This window comes from Phalacrocorax carbo, chromosome 5 (genome assembly GCF_963921805.1).
Source record: "Phalacrocorax carbo chromosome 5, bPhaCar2.1, whole genome shotgun sequence".
Classification (NCBI taxonomy): domain Eukaryota; kingdom Metazoa; phylum Chordata; class Aves; order Suliformes; family Phalacrocoracidae; genus Phalacrocorax; species Phalacrocorax carbo.
In genome coordinates, this window is record NC_087517.1 from 53,875,113 (window position 1) to 53,894,894 (window position 19,782).

The 19,782-nt window shown below is 52.8% G+C and overlaps 1 protein-coding gene across 1 annotated transcript; it reads right to left on the reverse strand.

Moving 5' to 3' along the window:
* Positions 1 to 1,099: 1,099 nt before the first annotated feature.
* On the reverse strand, positions 1,100 to 19,726 carry IGF2 (insulin like growth factor 2). The gene is made up of 4 exons (XM_064452517.1): positions 19,253 to 19,726; positions 11,312 to 11,474; positions 4,165 to 4,331; positions 1,100 to 3,713 (listed from the first exon to the last, which is right to left on the reverse strand). The coding sequence occupies exons 1-4, from the start codon at positions 19,355 to 19,357 to the stop codon at positions 3,471 to 3,473; spliced, it is 678 nt and encodes a 225-aa protein (XP_064308587.1). The 5' UTR covers positions 19,358 to 19,726; the 3' UTR covers positions 1,100 to 3,470.
* Between the last annotated feature and the right edge of the window lie 56 nt (positions 19,727 to 19,782).

Below are 19,782 nucleotides of genomic sequence, written 5' to 3' on the forward strand. Positions count from 1 at the left end.
AAGCAGAAAGGGACCAAAGCTCCCAAAGCCAAAATTTCCAGCAGTGGCCACCAGAAGCCATGACAAAGTCAGTCCTTACTCTTTATAGGAACACCTTATAGTGCAAAGAAAACCAGAGGTCTGCAGTGGGTGGCAGGACGGGGACAGGAAGGCAGACACATCCTTTCTCCACCTGCAATGAAGTACACGTCCAAAGGAAGCAGCCAGCCCTGCATCTGTACAAAAACCCTCCTGACTAACCACAGAAATCCCAAAAGGAAAAACTGATAAAATATTACTGTCTTTTTTTTTTTTTTGCTTACTGCAATATTGAAAAAGAAACTGGTTTAAACCATGTATTTTTGAGTGCCTGAATTTGCAACTCCTCTTTTGAGGTGGAAAAATCTTTCCAGCCCAAGTCATTTGGGGCAGGAGGTTGTGCTCAGAGAGGTCCTTACTCAAGTCCCTTACCCCACAGCGAAGCAAAGGTCTCTGTCATGCCTGTAGGACTATGCAGACAACGCGGTATCTGGCTGATTTGGGGGATTAGGGATGCCTGGTCACTGTTTTGCCCAGCAGTTGCTCTACTACCAAACTGGAACCGCAGTATTTTACCTCCCATTTGCACTGGAGCACAATGGTTATACATGATGAAAGCAGCTCATTGTGATCCCTAAAAACTTAAGAGAGGGTGTATCTACCCCAAGAAACCAGAGAAGCACCGTCTACCAGGAAACCTAGCCTAGATACAACATTTTTTTTTATTCCTTTTTGCCTTTGGCACATCCTCAGCTCCCACCCAGCTTTCAGGTCTCTGGGAATAGCCCAAACCAGTAAAAGCTAAGCAAATCCCAACAGCTGCTGGGAAACACTCCCAAATCTCACCAAGAATCTTTGGGCATGTATTTACCTTGGCAAGTTTGGGGGACATCCAGCACAGGATTGAAGTTTAGGGTTGTGTTTAAGGGCACCTCACCCTCTCTTGCAGGTTTCATCCCCAAAAAGAGAAGCAGCAACGCACTCTGTTCCTCCACAAAGAGTGGTGCTTGGCATAGCCTCTTCCCACCCAACTCTCATCCCAGGAGCAAAAATAAATGCAAAGTAAAAGAAAAAGTCAGGCTTCATTTTCTGGATGGATATTTATTTGCTTAACAGATTTTCTTCTTTTTTTTTTTCATTTTTTCTTTTTTGGTACAAAGCATCCAGGAAAGCTTTTACTTCTCTTTTTAAAAAATAAAAACTAGGTTTCTTTTAAAAAAAAACACATGAAAAGGAAAAAAAAAAAGACAATTATCTGCAATTGCTCTGTTTTTAGTCTGCCTTCCCCAGCCCACCCACTTCCCTTCCCCCCTCTTAATTTGGACCAATTTTCATTCTTTTCCATATATATTTAATAAAATAAATAAAGGATTTTCTTTGTCGTGTATTGCAGTGCCGTTTTTTTTTTAAACAAAGGCTTCATGGCTCAACATTGCAAGGTAATAACAAACAAAAGGATATACATTAAAATCCTCCCCCTCTCAAGATTCCCCCTAGCCCTCCCCTCCAAACCACGAAATAGAATACAATTCAAGTAGTCTTTTTTTTTTTTATGTTTTAAATGTATGGATATATAAGACAAAGCAAGTACAGAACTGGTTAACAGAGTGTCCCCATTTTATTAGCAAGTGAGAGTATATCATAGGGAGATGTAATTGATTCCCCCCTTTTTACGGTTTCTAGACAGATAACATATATTATTTCAAAACCAACCTATTTTACAGCCCTCTGTCCACCTCTCAAACCCATCAGCTCACCAAGTCCTGAGCCTCAAGCCAGAGACTTGCCTTTTCCCCCCGCCGTCCTGTGCAGCGGTCCCAACCCTGCAGCCACCCGGGTGCAGCTCTCCTCCTCCACAGCCCTGGCGGGGGCAAGGGGAGGGCAGGGAATGTGGGGCAGGGGTGGGGGGGGTCCACCAAGAAGGATGCAAAGGGCAAGAGAAGGAAAAGGAGATGGTGGGGCACAGAGCTGGTGCTTCTACAGGGGCTCAGCAGCGAGGGCCACCCACCCGCTCGCCAGGGGATCGGCGTGCAAGCAAGCCATCAAGGTGGTGAGGAAACGGTAGGTCCCCCATGGCTTGGGCAGCCAAGCTCTGCTGGGAGTCCATGCAGAAGCAGGGCCTTGAGCTGTAACTGGCAACACCTTCACCATTCAAAATAGTTTGTCTCTAGAACAGTTCCCTTTTGGTCTAAATTGTGGTGGGGTTTTTTTGTTTTTGTTTGTTTTTTTTTTTTTAAAAAAAGGATGCATGTCAAAGTATTTCTGTGTGTGCGTGCATCTGTGTACATGAGTAACAGCCAACTAGCTCATATGGTCATGACCAAGCTATATTTCAGAAGAGAAAAGAAACACATTTATCACACTTTTCCTAAAACGAAAAGCTAAAATTTCAAGTTCAGTATTCGCTATCTTGTCCTTCCCTCCCCACCCTCCCTTGCTATTTCTGGGTTTTTTCCCTTCCAACTTACTTTAGCACCATAACACATTTTAAACATTACAATCCCTCTTCAGATACTACACAAAATGTCCCATAAAAATAGTGCTTTTTTTGCCAAAAAAGTTATATAATATATTATATATATAAATCAACTAAATCCGTGGCAAATGTGCAATGCAGACGCCTCCTCCATTTAAAGTGAGCATCAGCTCACTTTTTTTTTTCTTCTTTCCCCTTTCCTCTTTCTTCTCTCTTTCTCGCTTTCTCTCTCCTCTACCTCTCTTTCTCACATCATCGATGATTTCAAAAAGGTGCAAGTCGATTTGGAATCTTGTAATGAAGCACACACACAAAAATGCAGATGGGGGCTCCTCAGAACTTCTTCTCAGGTATGTTTTTCTTTTAAAGGTGCAAAAGAAAGTTATAAAAATAAGAAAACCAAAAGAAAAAAAAAGAAGAAAAAAGTGGGGTGGGAATGAGGCAAAAAAATTATATCCCTCAATATTTCTCCCCATTTTATTTTTTTTTTTTCACTTTAATGTCAAGAAAGACACGGAATGGACTCTTCTTCTCAAGGAAAAAAAGATTTTAAAAAATTTTAACTTCTTATCCTTTTTTCCTCTTGCTCTTTCTTTTGTCTTCTGGCGTTGGCACCAGGGATGTCACGCAGCGCCCGGCAGCAAAAAGTTCAAGTGCCAAACTGTCCCTTTGCAAGTACAGGCTTGGAAATACTGGGGGTGCAGGGGAACGAAACAGGCCTGGGAAATGAAACAACCCTCCCCCCCACCCCGAAAGGACGGTGCCGCAGGAGCGGCGCTGCTCGCTGCCGCCGCCGCTGCCGCCATCCCCTCCTTGCTGTGTCAGTTGTTTGGTTGGGGCCGGAGCGGCGTGAGGTTGCCCCGCCGCCCCGCTCCTCGGCTCGGTGGCCCCGGGGACAGAGGGGCTTGGGGGTCGGGTCTCACCAGTCCTCCCGCCCTTCCCCGGGAGATCAAAAATCGAGACGACTGTTCAGGGTTCATTTCTGGGGGCCTGCCGTTTCGGGGGAGGCTCGTGCCACTGGGGGCCTCTGGCTGGGCAGGGAGATGAGAGGACGGTGCAGCGCTTTGGCTTCCTCAGCCGCTTGCAGCCCCTCCGCCTGCCACCGGTACTGGCGAGCCCGCAGGATGCCAGGCACCTCTCGCTGCAGCCGCTGGGAGCTCTTCTTCTGCCACACGTCATACTTGGAGTACTTGGCATGCGAGGGCTTCTGGAAGCTCTCCTGCAAGGGGATGGGATAGCAATGTCAGCCTTGCCACAAGCCTGCCCACCCTACAGATGGAGGTGCCTCTTTCTGAGCTCTATCCACCCCACAGAAACATTGCCTCATCCCTGGAAACAGTCAAGGTCAGACTGGACAGGGCTCTGAGCAACCTGCTCTAGTTAAAAATGCCCCTGCTTTTTGCAGGGGGTTTGGACTAGATGACCTTTAAATGTCCCTTCCAACCTAAACTATTTTATGATTCTGTGATCCAGCCCACCTCTGGTCCTTCACCTTATTAAAAGCTGACTTTCTCCAGGGTATTTGGCATGAGTCGCCAACACTTGCCAGCTCTTGAAGGCTCTGCAGAAGCAGCAGTCCTTGCAGCTGGTTGTCCTCTCCTGCCCATGGCTTTCCCATCTTTTCTCGTGCTATTTATTTCAGAGAAGAGCCGCCATCCCAGCCCTCCTACCTTGTTGAGTGCTGGCAGGCCCACCAGGGAGGTGGCAGAGAGGTCACGCTCAGACTTAACAGACTTGGCACAGTAGGTTTCCAGCAGAGCCAGGTCGCAGCTCCGAAAGCAGCACTCCTCCACAATCCCCCGGTTGATCCGCCGGTTATTTCGTCCCACTGGTCTACCTGCAACAGCAGAGACCCCAGCATTAGCCACCAACCTGGACTGGACCCTCTTCCCGCCACCACAGCACCCATCCCCTTGCAGGCATCCCTCCAGCAGCCACTGGAGACTGGTGGGTCCCACACACTTCCAAAATAGCAGCACTTCTCCCAGACCAGCCAACACGTGCCCACAAACCAGCTGAGTATCATGTTAAGGCTTTCCCAGACAAATGCTGTTGACGCCAAAAGGGCTCCCCTCATGTGGGGCACTAATTAAAGGCACTTTATATGGCAGTAATTTATTCCCCTCCTATACCTCTGGCACAGGCGGCCTTTTTGGGTGCAGCTAAAGCAAGGAAGCTCGAGCCCAGCTCAGCCGCCAGCACTGCACCGATTACTGTGACCGTCTCTGATGTTGATCCTGGCAAGCAAGTTTTATTACAAAGAAGCAGCACAGCATTGCGGCTGCCAACCTCCCTCCGTCGGGTCGACGCTCAGGCAGGTGAAATGAACCAAGGCAGCTAAATTCTACCAGATGGGACAGCTCTGAGACAGCTGCAGAAAGAATACAGGCTCCCACACCCGCCAAGAATAGCTATTAAACTTAATCTTTTAATAAGGGTTCCTTTCCCATTTCTGCTTGCAGGACGCAAAAGCCTGTGTCCGGTGCAGCAACAATCGAGTGCATTTCATGTCACTGCTTAATGATGGCCAAAACTCTCCAGAGGAAAAGCTTACATCAGTTTTACTGGTTTTCCTCCCCCTCTTGAAATAAAAGAGATAGGGAAATTTGAATTTCTGATGCAAAACAAATTTGCTTGGGAATTGCAACTTCCAAAATGTAAACCGCCCAAAATGAAAGGATCCTCTCCAAGCCTTCACACGTGGTGTGTTACATGGTTGTGCTGTTGTGGGGCTTGCAGCAGGGGCTCTGCACACTGCCATGAGCACATCTTCCCAGTGCAAGGTGCTCTGAGGAAGGGAAGCAGAAGCTGACCCCAGCAGGGCTTGCAAACAGGATCAGGTACTGCCACCCAGCTGGGAGAATTTGGGCATGGGAAAAAACTGAGAGTGAGCAGTGCAGGTGTGAAGCTTAATTCTGCTCACCATGTCACGCTTGGCCAAGCCCCCACCTCACAGCAGGTCTGAGTGTACACACAAAGTGGTCCACATTGGCCCTGTACACGACCCACGATCCCCCCACAAGCTCAGGATGAAGTAGGCGCTCAAGTATTTGGCCTTGGTGAAGACTGAAGGACCTTTGCGTGCAAGGTGCTGACCGATTTCCCCAGGGGTACCCCATCTGGGTGCCCACCCAAAGTGACTCAGGACAAAATGCAAAGCACAGGAGTTTTCTGTGCATGAAGTGCCACCTCACATGTGAAAAGCAGCCCCATATGTGCAATGCAAACATGCATGTGCAATGCAGCCCTGGATGTTCAACCCAGCCCTGTATGCACAGTGCAGCCCCACATGTGCAATGCTGGCGTGCAAAACCCCACAACCGTACCTCGCTGCAGGCTCTGCAATAGCGAAGCCCCTGGCAGCAGGGCACCCATTTTCTGTTAAAATCAGCCATGTCCCCATCAGCGGGGAGCACTCTGCTCCATGCCGGTACATTGCCGCCACGCTCAGAGGTCGCGAGAGCAAACATGGCATCAGGGCACAGGGTGATGGGGCAGCTGACCCATACCATGCAGCCCACCTTTGGGAACCATTTCAAGGGCTCTGTTTTCCACATTTGTCCCCCCATGCCACCACCCTCCTTTCCTTTTTCTTCTTCTCTGGAAAAATTTCTGGCACGACCTTTAGCCAACCCTGCAGGAAGGTGAGAAGGACGGTTCCCTCTTGCTTAGTAAAGGGAGCACTGTTAGGAATTTAATGTTCCCTCTATAATAGCTTGTGGCCAACAAGCACACTGGACTGGATCTTCTCTTTAAAGGCAAGGCAGGTGTGTTGGGTGCCTGCAGCCATACAAACAATGCCAGTGCAGGCAAGCCAGGTGGCAATGCCCAAGGGCGACAGGAGAGAGAAGGCAGCTTGGGGCCAGGTGTGTGTATTCTTCTATATGCATGCAACACCCTGTGAGGTCCATGGGAGACATGTGCTCCCACCAACATCCTGCACTGTATATGGACTCCGCTCAGCACCTATCGACACCAGTGCCCAAATCTGTGTGTGCATCAGGTTGCTGAGGCACTAGGCTGCTCCAGAAAGGCACCCTGAGCACAGGCAGAAGGAGAGTTTGGAAGAAAAAGAGAAAAAATTCAAAGTCACCCCCTCTTGCTAGCACATCCCCAGAGGGCTGCATTCACACTCCCGCTGAACAGAAGGTTGCACAAGTGATGACACGCATGGTTTGGGGAGAAGTTGAGGTTTTGAAAGGTTACATGTCTCCTCTCAAAAACAGAAGTTGCCCACTTGCAGCTATGTGTTTAGAAAGAAGGAGGGGGGAACAACAAGCAAAGCGGGACCATTTTCACCGCCTTGCCATCAAGGGCACTTTCTGGCTGGGAGCACACGGGAAGATCACAGCAAAACGTATTTGCAAACGCCCAGGTGTGGCACCGGCAGGGTGAGTTCCCAGCAGGGATCACCCTGCAGCACAGCCCCTTCCTCCCCGCTCGCTGCCCCTCCCCAGCCAGAGGTGACACGTGTGGCCTGCAGCCCTGATGCGCTGCCACTTCTCTCTTGCATAAAGCCGCTGCGTGCTGTTCCCTTTGCTGGTGCTGCTGCCAGCTCCTCTGCAACAGTCCGATAGGGCACATTTCCCATTACATAATTGTCTCTACAGATCTCACCAAATGCCAATACAATCCTCTGTGGGAGAGTTACTTTAGGAAAAAAAAATAGGCAAACATAATAAACAGTGATTTAGTCCCAGAAAACACCTGGCGACAACAACCAAGGGAAGAGACGCCAGGACCTTGCTGGTTAACAGCAATATCACTGCTGACCTGGATGGGGAAAAACATTTGTTCCACAACACAGTTTACACACAATCTAAAGGTTGAATTTCCTGGCTTTTGCCCATGGGGGGCATCTCGCTTTATCGCCAAACCCAGGGAGGGTTTTGCTGCTCTGTCCCTTGCCCACAGGGGAGAGCTGTGCGGGCAGCGGGCTGTGGCACCGCTGGTGCACGCGAGCCACTTCCCATTGCAGCGATGACTGCCTTCTCCCAAGGAAACATGCTTCCCCTCAGCCTTCAATGAATCGTTATGCTCCATTTTTCCCCAGGTTGTGCTCCACCAAAACCTCGCATAGCACTGCTGAGGGGCTGAGCCCCACGATGCAAAGCCCAGTGATGCAAAGCCTGGGGGTGCAAAGCCCTCTGGCTGCCTGGGGTTATTCTCATCCAGCAGTGGGCTATCCTGACAGGGAGAGCTGGGCATCCCAGCAGCAGTGCAAAGCCAAACCTGCTCCCAGGAGAACCCAGAGGCCATGTACCTGCAGCTCAGCTATGCCTCTGTGCCAGAGGCAGGGGCACCACCATGGATGTGGGGGGCAGGAGGGTCTCTCCCCCAGCATGGCTACCCCACCGCTCTGGGCTCCCCACCCTCACCAGGGCCGGACAGATGCCACAGGGAAGGGTGCGCGGTGTGGGTGCCACCCTGGCCGGGTCCCCTCTCCTCTGGTTAATCAGACGGCAAGCCAAGTGGAAGGGGACTTTGGGTGTAAACACTCCCTGCGCCCCTGTCGCAGGAATGTCGGGAGCAACAAGGGGGCCTTTGTGCAGCACCGGGCCCCGTCCCAGTGCCCCCGGCCTGGCCCTCCCCCACCCCGGCACCGCACTTTCCCCCCTGCTTTTTCCTAGTATTATTCAGAGGAGCGGCGGGCGCGCAAGAATGTGCCCCGTCAGCACAAGCGGCTGCAAAGAGCTAAATTCTTATCAGCTGTTGGAAAGGAGGAAACAGGAGCTGTTGTTTACAGAGAAGTCGGACGCCTCTCCCCCTGCAGCCCCTTCTCCCCTCCCTGCCAGCATTGCATGACAGCAGCTTCAGGGCCGGGGCTTCCTCTCGACCTGCCCCGCTTTTTTCACTCAGGGCTGTGCTCAGGCATCCCTCCACAGGCCATACCACCATCCCCAGGGTGGGTGCCGGGGAGCACGGAGAAGGGGTCCCAACCCTGCCGCAGAGCCGTGGTCGGATGCCACCACCTTGTCAGCACCTGTGGGCAAGCCCCAAAAGCCTTAAAATTCACAGAGGGGAGGAATCACAGCAGAAAGCAAGCCATGCACAGCTCCAGCTGCAGGTTGCCCAGGCACCTTTGGGATGCGGTGCAGGGCTGGCATAGTGCACGTTGCCATGCCCACCCTGCATCCCACGGCCAGGCAACCCCGGCACTGTGGGCAGAATTGCAGCCCCAGCTCTCCGAGGCAGCTTCAACATTCTCAGCCCCAAGCACCTGTCAGCCACAATGCCTCCAAGGGCACCTGGGGGCTGGGACCCATTCCCCACTTATTCTGGGGTGCACCCTCCTCAGTCTAGGTTGCATATTTCCCCATTGCTAGATGCCAGGGGAATGAAACACCATTGGTACGTTCCATCCCCTTGCAAGGATGCAGAGTGTGCTGTATTTCAGAGCTAGCTTTGCTAGCCAAGTGCTCCCTTATAAGAATGCAGAGCACCGTTTAAGTACTTAAATAACCGCTGCAGCAGAAAACCGATAATGGATTTTCATACCATTTTTGTTTTTTCGAAGACTACCAGCGGATGCTTGCTACAAGCCCCATCCAACAAGCAGGGCCCACCTGTACCCAAAGAACAAGACTGCCCAAGTCATTTACCTCTGTGTGAACGACTGTGTTAGCGCAGGCTGTTCATCAGGTGGCATGTCCCATGTTGAGATGGACCCATGCTCATGACAAACGCAGGTCCAGTTTTAAGATGTAAACCCACGACATGGGTTGTGTGAAACAACCACGCCCTATCAAGCCTATATGGTGACAATAGTGTAGCCATGAGAGTTTAGGACTGAAGATGAATATGGTCAGGAGAATTAATCACTTCATGAGGTCAACTGATGGAGGTAGAGGGAAAAAATGAGGTGAGCTGGGGGTGTCCAAACCCTTCAGCAAGTAGAGCCATCACCCAAATGTCTTCAGCCCTGCATGGGACAGGCTGGTCAGATGGTGAAGGGGTTAAAGTATGGGACTGGGGCGGGGGCTTTGCTTCATCCCCTGGCACCTGGGCTCTCCAGAAAATTTCAAAAAGAAGGGGGGACAGGAGAGGACAGAAAAAAAAAAAAGCAAGAATCCCCCTGCAAGCACCAGACTGGCCACTTGGCACCAAGCAACTTGTCTGCCTTCAAAAGTGTTTTTATTTTGGCCTGGGCGGCTGGGTTATTTGAGGTGAAAGGAGGTCAGTTTGTCTGTAAAACAAAAGCCCCATTCCCTTTCATCCCCAGAGAAGGGGAGGAGGGAAGAGAAACCATGGGTAGGAGACAGATGCTTCTTTAGAGAAAGAGAGAGGAAGAGGTGTGAGAGTTGGAGAGGAGCTTGCCTCCTTGCTGCGCCAGTAAGGCAAGCCCTGGACCCACCACCTCAGTGGAGCTCCAGCATGGGGCTTGTTGGCAGAAGAGAGGTGGAAGGGGCAGATGAGAGGCAACTGATGTGCAAAACCTCAAGCTTGGCAAGAGGAAGGAAGCATGCCCAGGGTATCACCAAAAGCGTCGACTGACCGCAACACCCGGGGGGGGGGCCGTGAAAATATCCCACTGCTCAGCTGGGACAGAGCAGGGCAATCACCCTCTGATAGCTGCAAAGCCACCTGCAGCCCAGCCACCTGCTCAGAATTACACAGCCTGAACCCTGGCTGCTGCTGGATGCAAAACCCCTGTGTCTCTCCCTGCCCAACCTCAGCAGGCAGCATCAGCTAAGTCTGGCTGAGCATCCAGGATGGGAAGGGACAACCAGGATCGTCTTTTAACTTTGCAGCACCCCATTCCCTGCACAGACAGACTGGGAGGAGAGGGAGGCTGGCTCTCAACTCCACTACTCCAAACACCACCGTTACTTGAAAGCAACCTTTTAATTCATTTTCCCAAGGCAGGGGCAAAACTACCAAATGCACGGCACCATGTGCAGCTGGTATATCCATCCTTTTTCCCCCCATTTGGCCCTGCATCTTTCCCTCAGGCAGTCACTCTGCGGTTCAGTCCTCAGTTGGCAGCAAGACACAGAGTCTTCCCTCTCCCAAGCAGAGAGGGACAAACACCAGAACAAGGTGTCACACTTGAGGCACCTCCACCCATAGACTGCTGAGCATCCATCACTAGTGGTCTACTCCTCCTCCTTACCCCTTTTACTTTTAGCTAAGCCGTTGTACTGTTAATGCCAACAGTCCAAATCCCCAAAGCATCCTGGTGAAAGCCCGCTCCAGCCAACTGTTCTGAAGCCACCTGCACTCTGCAGACAACAGCAATGATGCATTTTTTGTGCTGCAAAAGGATAAGACATCGCTCTTCAGCAACAGGTTCACCAGCAGGTAGCCAGGAGGCCACAAAATGCATTTTGGGAGCAGCCTAGAAGTTGCTGCTATACCCAAGGAAAGCCTGCCCAGAAATGGGAAGCGCTCAGCTCCTCCCCGTCTGCTCTCAGGATGCAGCAATTAGGCAGCAAGGTTTAAAAGTAAGCCAGGGTCCAAGCTCGGCAGATACCTGGCTGCAGACATCCTCGTTATTTTAATTACTTGCCTTCATTGCCGGTGAGCCAACCACCTATGGCTCCCCAGCGATATCCAACTTTCCCAAGCATCAAATGCAGGACCCAGTTTCCCCATGAGACTAGACAGTCCCTTGCAAAATGGTGTTAGGTAGGTGCATGTCACCTTGAGCATGTCACTTTTATCGCTCCTCTCCTGGCCTGCTGCCATGTACAAGCCAATCACAAAAAGCACCGGGCTGGGAAAAACCCTCCTTTCCCTCCCAGCCCAGCTCCACCAAAGCAAGGCGCAGGGTGGGGGCAGCATCCTGCCCGCTGCCAGTGGCTGCCTGGCACTTACTGAAGTAGAAGCCCCTGTCCCCACAGACGAACTGCAGCGTGTCCACCAGCTCCCCACCACAGAGGGTCTCCGCTGTGCCGTACGCCGCAGCTGAATCCAGCGCGTAGGCCAGGAAAGCCAGCAGCAGCAGCAGCATCCGTCTCGCCGCACACATCCTCTGCACCTGGGGACAGAGGCACAGCATTAACACACCGCAAGAGACCCCTCTCTACCACCTCCCCTGGGCAATGCTCCCCCACCCACAGCACACCTGGAGTTTGATGCCCAGACATGTCAGGATGCTGCAGGGAAGGACCCGCAGTGCCGAGCCAACCGCTAGCATGAGGCTGGCTTCCTGTGCTCGCCCCACCGGTCAGTCACTCCGGCCAGACAAGGTTTGCATTGAAGCAGTTTTTCCATTGGAAAATCCCTCTTCAGCCTATTTCTGAAAGGCTTTTATTCCCCCTGCTCTTTCAACAGTGTGATTTTTTTTTCCCCTCCCTTTTACACGGGAAATCATTCAAATAATTATTGGGAGGGTTGGTTTTTTTTTTCCCAGTTCTGATGACAGGTTTTCATGTGCTACCTGAACACATGTTCCCCCAAAAGCAAAAACAAATGAAATTTCAACCTATCCTAGAGCTGCTTTTGAGGAAAGCTGGGTTTTGCCAGGAGCAGCGGCCTTCGCCCCAGGCGTGTGAGACCCGCATGGCCGAGGCTCAGGCAATCGAGGGGCTGATTGCACAAGCTGTATTTGCTGACGAGAGCCAGGCCTGAGAAGACATCCCTCAGGAGCAGAGCGGTCCCACGGGAAGTGCACCAAGTCACCAAGGAGGGCCAAGGGGGTTTCAGCAGGCACGGAGCGTTAAAAAAGAAACTCCCTGGCTATTTGCTAACTAACACAAAGATTTCCCCTGACTCCCATATCAGCTTCTGCAGGTGTAAAGTGAGGGTGCTATTGCCTCACATGATGAGGCAAGACCCATGGATGGTTCCAGGCATTACAGTCCCTCAGTGATGAGCATCACTGTATATATACAGCCAAATAACAATGGTGGCCAGACAGGTCAGCTGAAAATGAAGATGGGAAGTGTGATAAAACAGCAGCCAGCATGGGGCAATGCTAAATCTCAAGCGGATCATCCCCATTCCCTGCTAACGCTCAGTCAAGAAGCTGTGTTTTACATCCAGCCTTCACCACCATAGCATCTGAGCAACTCGAGAATAATATCAGTTAATGAATATTACCTCACCCCCCCGGGATGCTCAGAGATGGAGCCAAAGCCCAGGATAGATTAAATGACTCGCCCAAGGTCACGGGGGAAGTCTGCAGCGCAGCCAGGAAATTAGCCCAGCTCCCCTGGGGCCCCGCTACAGTCCTGCCAGCAATAAAGCCACCCTTGCTACCAATTTTTTACAAGTTGTAGCTCAAATTGTTGCTGCTAGAAATGCGCCATGCTTACAAGTCGCAAGCTCTTCTGAGCAGTGGGAAGGCAGGGATCAGCAGCAAGAAAAGCCAAAACAGAGGCTGCAAGGTCTGAGTGGGCTGAGTCGGGCAACCCCCGGCACTGGAGTTTCAATGCCCATCATGTTGCTCAGCCTGCGCTGGCAGAGATGAGCATGGCTCACAAAACCACTCCAGAGCTCTGGACAAGAGACAGCAGCCCTGGGAAGAAACTGGGCTCAAACCAGCAAGTGATGGGACCAGGACCAGCTTTTCCAGTAGCACCAGTCCCTTCGGCCCACCTGGGGGACTTTGGTCTACATTACATTAGGAGCAGAGGGATGGCACTGGGCTGTGACCGAACCACGTTGCCAAGCTGCAGTGTTTTGCCACCAACCCCTTTTCACCTTGATATTTTTTATCAAGTGGATGATGGGTGTTTACTTGGCCTCCCCAGCACGACAGCAGCATCACCTGTGCTGCTTGAGTCATGCCCCTGGTGCAGCAGCATCAGCAGCTGATCTCCAACTGACAAGACAGCAACAATCCTGCTCCCTTTCAGGTTTTACTTTTTTCCGTTTTTTGTTTTTTTTTTACATGCAGCTCCTGAATGCTGGTGTCCCCAGGGTGCAGGTAGTGCCAGCAGCTCATTGCTGGGGCAGAAGATGCGTGCTAGCCAGTGCCACTGTCAAAGCTGCTGATGTGGGACTTCAGGACACCCAAATAATCACCCACCCCCAATTAGGCTCATGCTAGCTGCAAGCACTGAGGCAAGCGAACAGGCTGTGTGCCAGCCTCCCGCAAGCCAGACCTGGCCTCAAAGGGTCTTGCTTGGTGGCACAGGTGACAAACGCAGTTTTTCTTCCACATTCAACCCAAAGACAGGGGTGAGATGCTCTGAAGCAAGGGGAGAGAGGGGTTTTGTCAGCGGGGTGGTATCTGATGCTGGGGAGACCTGATACCTTCTGCAGAAAAAAAACTTGTGCTCCTTGGAAAATACCCACTCCTGAGCAACCCGCACCACAAGTACAAGGTGCCCCCTGGCAGCTTCCCTGCTTCCATTGCAAGCTCTTTTAGGGTGCCCATACACTCCATAACTCCAGCCAGGAAGCCCCCCTGAAGCCGCGAGGACAGGAGTGGCCCAACACTGTCATCCAGAACCAGGCTAATGTGGAGGTGTGTGATGTGAAGTCCTCCTTTGTCTATGCATCAACCCCCAGCCCTTTCCACCGCTGTCACCTTGGCATCACCCTGCTCCCTCCAGCAACTGTGTAATGAGAAACTGGGCAGCAAAGCAAAAGGCATCTTTATTTACTATCTAGTGCTGCAGTTTTTCTCCAGCTTGGAGCCGCAACCCAACCCAACGCTGTAAGCCTCTCCCTCTAATTTTGGCCCCACCGGCCCTGCGGAGGAAAAGCCCCCAGGCTTCACTCAAAGGCTAGACAGGCTCCCAGGGTGCTGTCACCAGCTCAGCACATCCCAATGACCTTTCAATCGATGCTTCTCCCTCCTGCTCCTTCTTAGCAAGGATGAGCAGCACCCATGCAGAAGAGCTGGCACCTGCCCTGCTGCAGCTGCCAGAGCAGGTGCTGCTCCCCAAAACAGGGCGGCAAGGCACGGCTGGGTACCTGCAACCCATGACCCAGCGCAAGCACCATGCCAGCTGCATAGGTTGCATGTGGCTTCAGTTGTCTTGGCCAAATCCTGCTCAGCATCGTGAGTCAAAGCCCTTTCAACCCCTCTGAGCCTCCATTCTCCACTGGAAACATGGGACAGGACTGCTTTTAGTTTCTAGTCTAAGTATTAGGACAGGGACAGCCCCCTCAGCTGTGGCACAGGAGTAAATTCACACTAATATCTGGAAAAAACATTCAGTTCTTATTAGAAAGCCCCTTCTCGCAAGATGTAACAGGAAGAGGCAGCAAGAGGTAAGCAGGGCACTTTCCTAAAGTGCAATGTCCTGTCTCTGGTAGGAGAGAGGCTACACCCACCAAAGTTTCATTCTTGCCAAAGCAGGTTGAATCAGCTGTGCTGGCTGCCATTCCCCCTCATGTGCCCACAGAGCTCCAGCACTTCAGGATCCAGTTATAACCAGAGGCAGTGGGAACAGCAGTGCAAGACATGGCAGGTGCCCAACAACCTGAGCACTGAATTCCTCCTAATGAGGGCCTGGACCCTATGCAGCATGCAAGAGGGTGATGCAAGAATAATTTCTTGGTTGCACAGCTGCCCCATACCATTCTGGGAACTGCACCTGAGAGCGGCCTTCTGAGCATGGGAGAGACTCAGACGAGCCATCGGAGCACAATGCGCCATGGCCTCTCCTTGCCCGGAGAGGGTCTGCTTTGCTCTCCATCCTTCCTGTCCCTCTCCTGCCTTCCCCCACATCCCCAGCTCCCCATGTGAAGCCAGGCTGCTGCTGGAGCCAGCTTGGCCATGAGCTGCTGCGCACAGGATGCTCCCAGCTGCCTTGGGACTCCTGCGTATTCCCCCCTTCGCAGCACAGCCTGCTGCACCCATAGCCAGGGACCCCCGAAAACCTTTTGGCAGCCCCCAGCCAGTGGGGACACACCAACAGAGAGGGTCCTCTCAAAGCAGCTGTGGTGTGCCGGGAGCAAGCCCAAGGGCAGGTCTGCAGCAAAGCCACCCTCCCGCCCAAGGCCGTTAAAGGATTTTTTCAGGATTTTCTGCAGAAACAGTTGGATCGACAATTTCTGTCCAGCTGCTGGGGAGTCGGGGGCCAAGAGGCCACAATGTGCTACAAGGCCCCGTTGCCAAATCTCAGAGGACAGCTCAGGCATCCCTTACATTGTGCTGAGCCAACCAAACCACAGTGCCTCTCTTGGGCACCAAACATCTCCCCAAAAACGGAGACTAAACCTCCTGTCTGACCTAATTCCTTCTTCAGTCTGGCCTTCATTACAATTTAATATGAACAGAACAACGTAGGAGGGAATTGACAGATGGCCCAGTCTGCAAAATTTGGATTTGGACAGCAAAAATAAAAAGAAAAATCTTGCTTCTTTGTGGAGCAGTGCAGCATTTAAAAGGGAGCACAGCAGAAAGTCATAGGCCCAAACCCAGTGGCGTGCAGGAGGAGAAAACCCCAGTTTGCACATCCCAGCCCCCATCACCCTCCACCCCTCCAAAAAAAAGTAGGGAGACTGAGGTTCCGCTACTCCAACAATTGCCTGTGAGAGATGCTGACCTTCTCTCTGCATTACCCCTCTTGGAGGGCAGCCCCAGGAGAGCGGGAAGCTGACCCGGTTTTGAGCGCGGCTCTCCCAAAGGGGCAGGATGCAGGCGCATGCCAGCCTCACACATGCCAAGCGAGTGCCGCCCCTGCCTACGGGTAACCTCGTGCAGGGCGCCGGGCCACGACGCCCCGAGGTGCCAAGTAGCAAAGTGTTAGCAGAGGCCGGCAGGGAGAGGCAGGTGCCTTGGCAGCCGAAAACCTCCCTGGGGCTGCATCTTGGGCAGAGGCAGCAGGATGAGGCACCTAGTGGTACCCAAAGGGAGAGGAGTCGCTGCGTGCTGTGCTGCAGAAAAACCTTCTTTTTCATCTACAAGAGAAAGGATGAGATTTCCAACCCACAGCTTGGAAGAAGCAAGCTTCAAAACACAAAACTTTTGACCATTGAGCTGTCAGGCAAATAGAACTCACCCAGGACCAGGGATTTTGCTGTTTAGCTCAGGCTTGAAAAAAATTTTTTAAATCCTGATTCTTGGCACCTAGCTCGCATGACATTTATATGGCTGAGGTTGGCAATGCTGCTGCTATTTTTAGCCCTCACTTTTTTGTCTTCGCTGCTTGTCCCCATCAGCAGCCCACTCCGCCCCATGCTGTGGGTCACCTTTCTGCCTCCCACCCTGCAAGTGTGGAGAGACGCCTGCCTCCTCTGCCTGTGGGACAGGGGCCGGGGCAGGCAGGGGAGCACTGCCTGCACCCCATGTCTATTGGTGCTGCAGCAAGGACTACCGTAGCTGTGGAAAAATCAAGCTGAAAAAGGTGAATGGGGTATTCAGTACCATTTACTCACCCCACTGGGGAGTAAGAACGTATTGCACAAATTTTGGTATGTAGCCCAGAAACATTTGATTTATTGCATAAAAAAAAGGAAATGCAATCTTGCTTAACTCTTCTAAAGACAGCTGGCAGGACCCAGGGAAGGGATTTAAGTCCATTTTAGTAGCCTCACTTAACTCCTTTCTTTATTGTTCCTCTCCTTTCTGCATTCCCGTCCAAAACCTGGAGTATATCAGGGAAAGTTAACAGCAAGTTAAGCTGTTAAATCAGAAATTGTGGTGACTGGAGTCTACTGGCAAGTGATATTCCCACAACACGTTGAACTTGCTTTATGTCTTGGCAGAACAGCTTTAACCCTTTCAGAGCTGGGCTGCAACGCCAAGGCAGATTTCTTCCACCAGTGCCCCCCACCTCTCCTCACCCCTTACGCAAATGTGTCAAGCGAGGCCGGTATCTCTTTGCCCCATTAAGATACACAGCAGCCTTTAAAAGCAAAGACAACCCACAGAAGGATTGGAGAGGTCAGTCCCAGGACACAAGTGGGGAGAGGGTGGGCCACTTACAGTGCTCGTATGCACTGCTGGAAAGACACCAACTCCTCGGTCCCTCTAAAAATAAGACCTCACCTGCTGTGTTTGCTTTATTTAAAAAAAGAAAAGTACAAAAATGCTTTTCTCTGGTGCTCCACAAGGCAAGCTGGGCTTGCTCTGAAGCCTACAGGGATCAATGGGAAGACATGCACTGACACCTCTGGGTTGCCTGGTCAAAGCAGCAGCCCTCCAGCCGGCCTGCAAAAATGATCACCTGTCAGAAAAAGCACTGGGACACACAGGCAGACACATTTTGGCTCTCAAATTTCATGTGGCAGTGGGAGGGGACCCGCAGTGTCAAATCTTTTATCCCTTAATGAATTTTCACAGGAGCCAGGATAGCCCCTTTGAAAGGCTGAGTGAACTTGTGTGGGTGTCGACATCATGGAGCAAGATTTACAGCTCTGACCCATTCACCCCCACCAAAATTGTCAAGCTGGGTCCAAAACAGCTCAGTGAAGCTCAAATCAGAAGTGTCAGTCAGTTTTATTCCTCCAGATGTCCTTAGCACAAAGTCACCCTCACAAAACCCCATGACCCAGGCTCCTCAACTCCACTCTAAATCAAAGCAAAAGGAAGAATAAAAAATCCAACACGCTGAACCCTGCGAAGTAAAAGGAAAACGCGCACGCGCGTGCGTAACCTGACAACAAATAACCCCAAAGAAAACCAGGCCTTGGCCTCCCAAGCACATCCCAGCATTTGGAAGAAAACTACAGACTTTGTATATAATTGACTCAAGGGTTGAAAGCAGCGGTTCTCCCGAGGTGTCTATTTAAAACCACCCACATAAACCTTGTTTTTACACTTGACTGCTCCACGCTGCCTGAGCAAGACCTGGCGTATCAGAAACCCCACTGAAGTACCACTGGCTCGAGGCAAGGCAGCCACATCTGCTGGTACAGTTATGCTAAATCCATGTTTCCTCATATGCCCCAATTCCCTACTGCTCAACAGAGCGCTAAAACTTTTCCAAGTCGCGCTCTTAAAACAATTACTGTAGGGAAAAGCAATTGCAAAGGAAGACGACGAGCAAAAAAAAAAAAAAAAAAAAAAAAATCACACAAAGTCGAAGGCTGCATGCCAACCATTAACTCTCACTCCATTTTGGCTTCACTTTCTTGTTTTTCCTCTCTGTATTTTTATCCCTCCGAGACCGAACGCGCCGCAGTGTTTTGCAGAAGAGAGTTTAATAATCTCCCCGGTCTCCAAAGCCGGAGAACTGTCTGTCCCTTCCCCGCGCCGCGCCGCTGCGAGCGTCTTCCCGCTCCCAAAACGACCCCAGGAGCGCAGGGAGCGCCGCGGGAAGCCGGGGGCCGCGCAGCCCTGCGTGACCTCGCATAGCCCCGGCCCCGCCGCCGGCCCGGCCCGGCCCCCGCACGGCCGCGGCTGCCCGCACTCTGCCGCCAGCCGGCCCCCCACGCCCCTCCGCGGCTCCCCACGCGGGACCGCCCCGCGCCGCGCCGCGCCGGCTATGCGCCGCCGCTGGGGCGCGCAAAGGGCGCGCAAACCGCGCGCAAGCCGCCCCGCTGCCAGCATCCCACCCCCACCCCCCCCGCAAGGTGCGTGGGAGAGCAGGCAGCCGGCGGGATGCCCCCCCCCCCCCCACCCCCGCCGCTGGGACGCGGGGCGTCCCCCGGGGATACCCCGCGCACCCCACGGCTGCGGGCCGCCCCGCCAGCCCCAGCCGCGGCTTGGGCCGGCTCTCGGGGTCCCTCTAGTGACACGCGTGGGGACGGCGGGCAGCGGGGCCGGCGCGGCTCGGCATGGCACGGCGCGGCATGGCACGGCTCTGCCCGGCGTGGCGTGGCACGGCACGGGGGAGCCCTGCTGCCTCTGCCCGCGGAGGGGCGGCGCGGAGCGGCGCGGAGCGGCGCGGCGCAGCGCGGAGCGGCGCTTACCTTGGCGCTGCCGCTGCTACTCTCAACTTCTTGCGGCGGCGGCGGGCCGGGGAGGAAGGCAGGCTGCCGGCAGCGCTCATCCGTGTGTGCCCCGGCGCTTGACATGCTGCTCTCCTGCCCAGCAGCGATCGCGGCTTTGCTCGCCTTCCCCGCGCCCTGGCTCGCTTTCCTCGCCTTGCCTTTTTGGTGTGTCAAGTCCCTGCTTGATTTTGTCTGAAGGATGTTATTTTGTCACAATCAGGTATTTTGTTATTCTAGAGAGCGAGCGAGCGCTTTCCTTTTTTTTCTGGTTTTCTCCCCCCCTTTTCTTTCCCCCCTTCTCTTTCTCTCCTCCTGCTTTGGCTGCCCCTTGGGTGGCTCTCACTTTTGTGTTTACTGACTGCGTCCCCTGGCCGGGGCGGAGGGGCCGGCTGCCTGACTGCCCGCTGCTCCCGGCTGCTGCCCCACGAGCGAGGAGACAGGCAGGGCGCTCCGGCTGCCCCCCTTTTATACCCCCCCAATGGGCATGCTCTGACTTCCCCAGCGAGCAC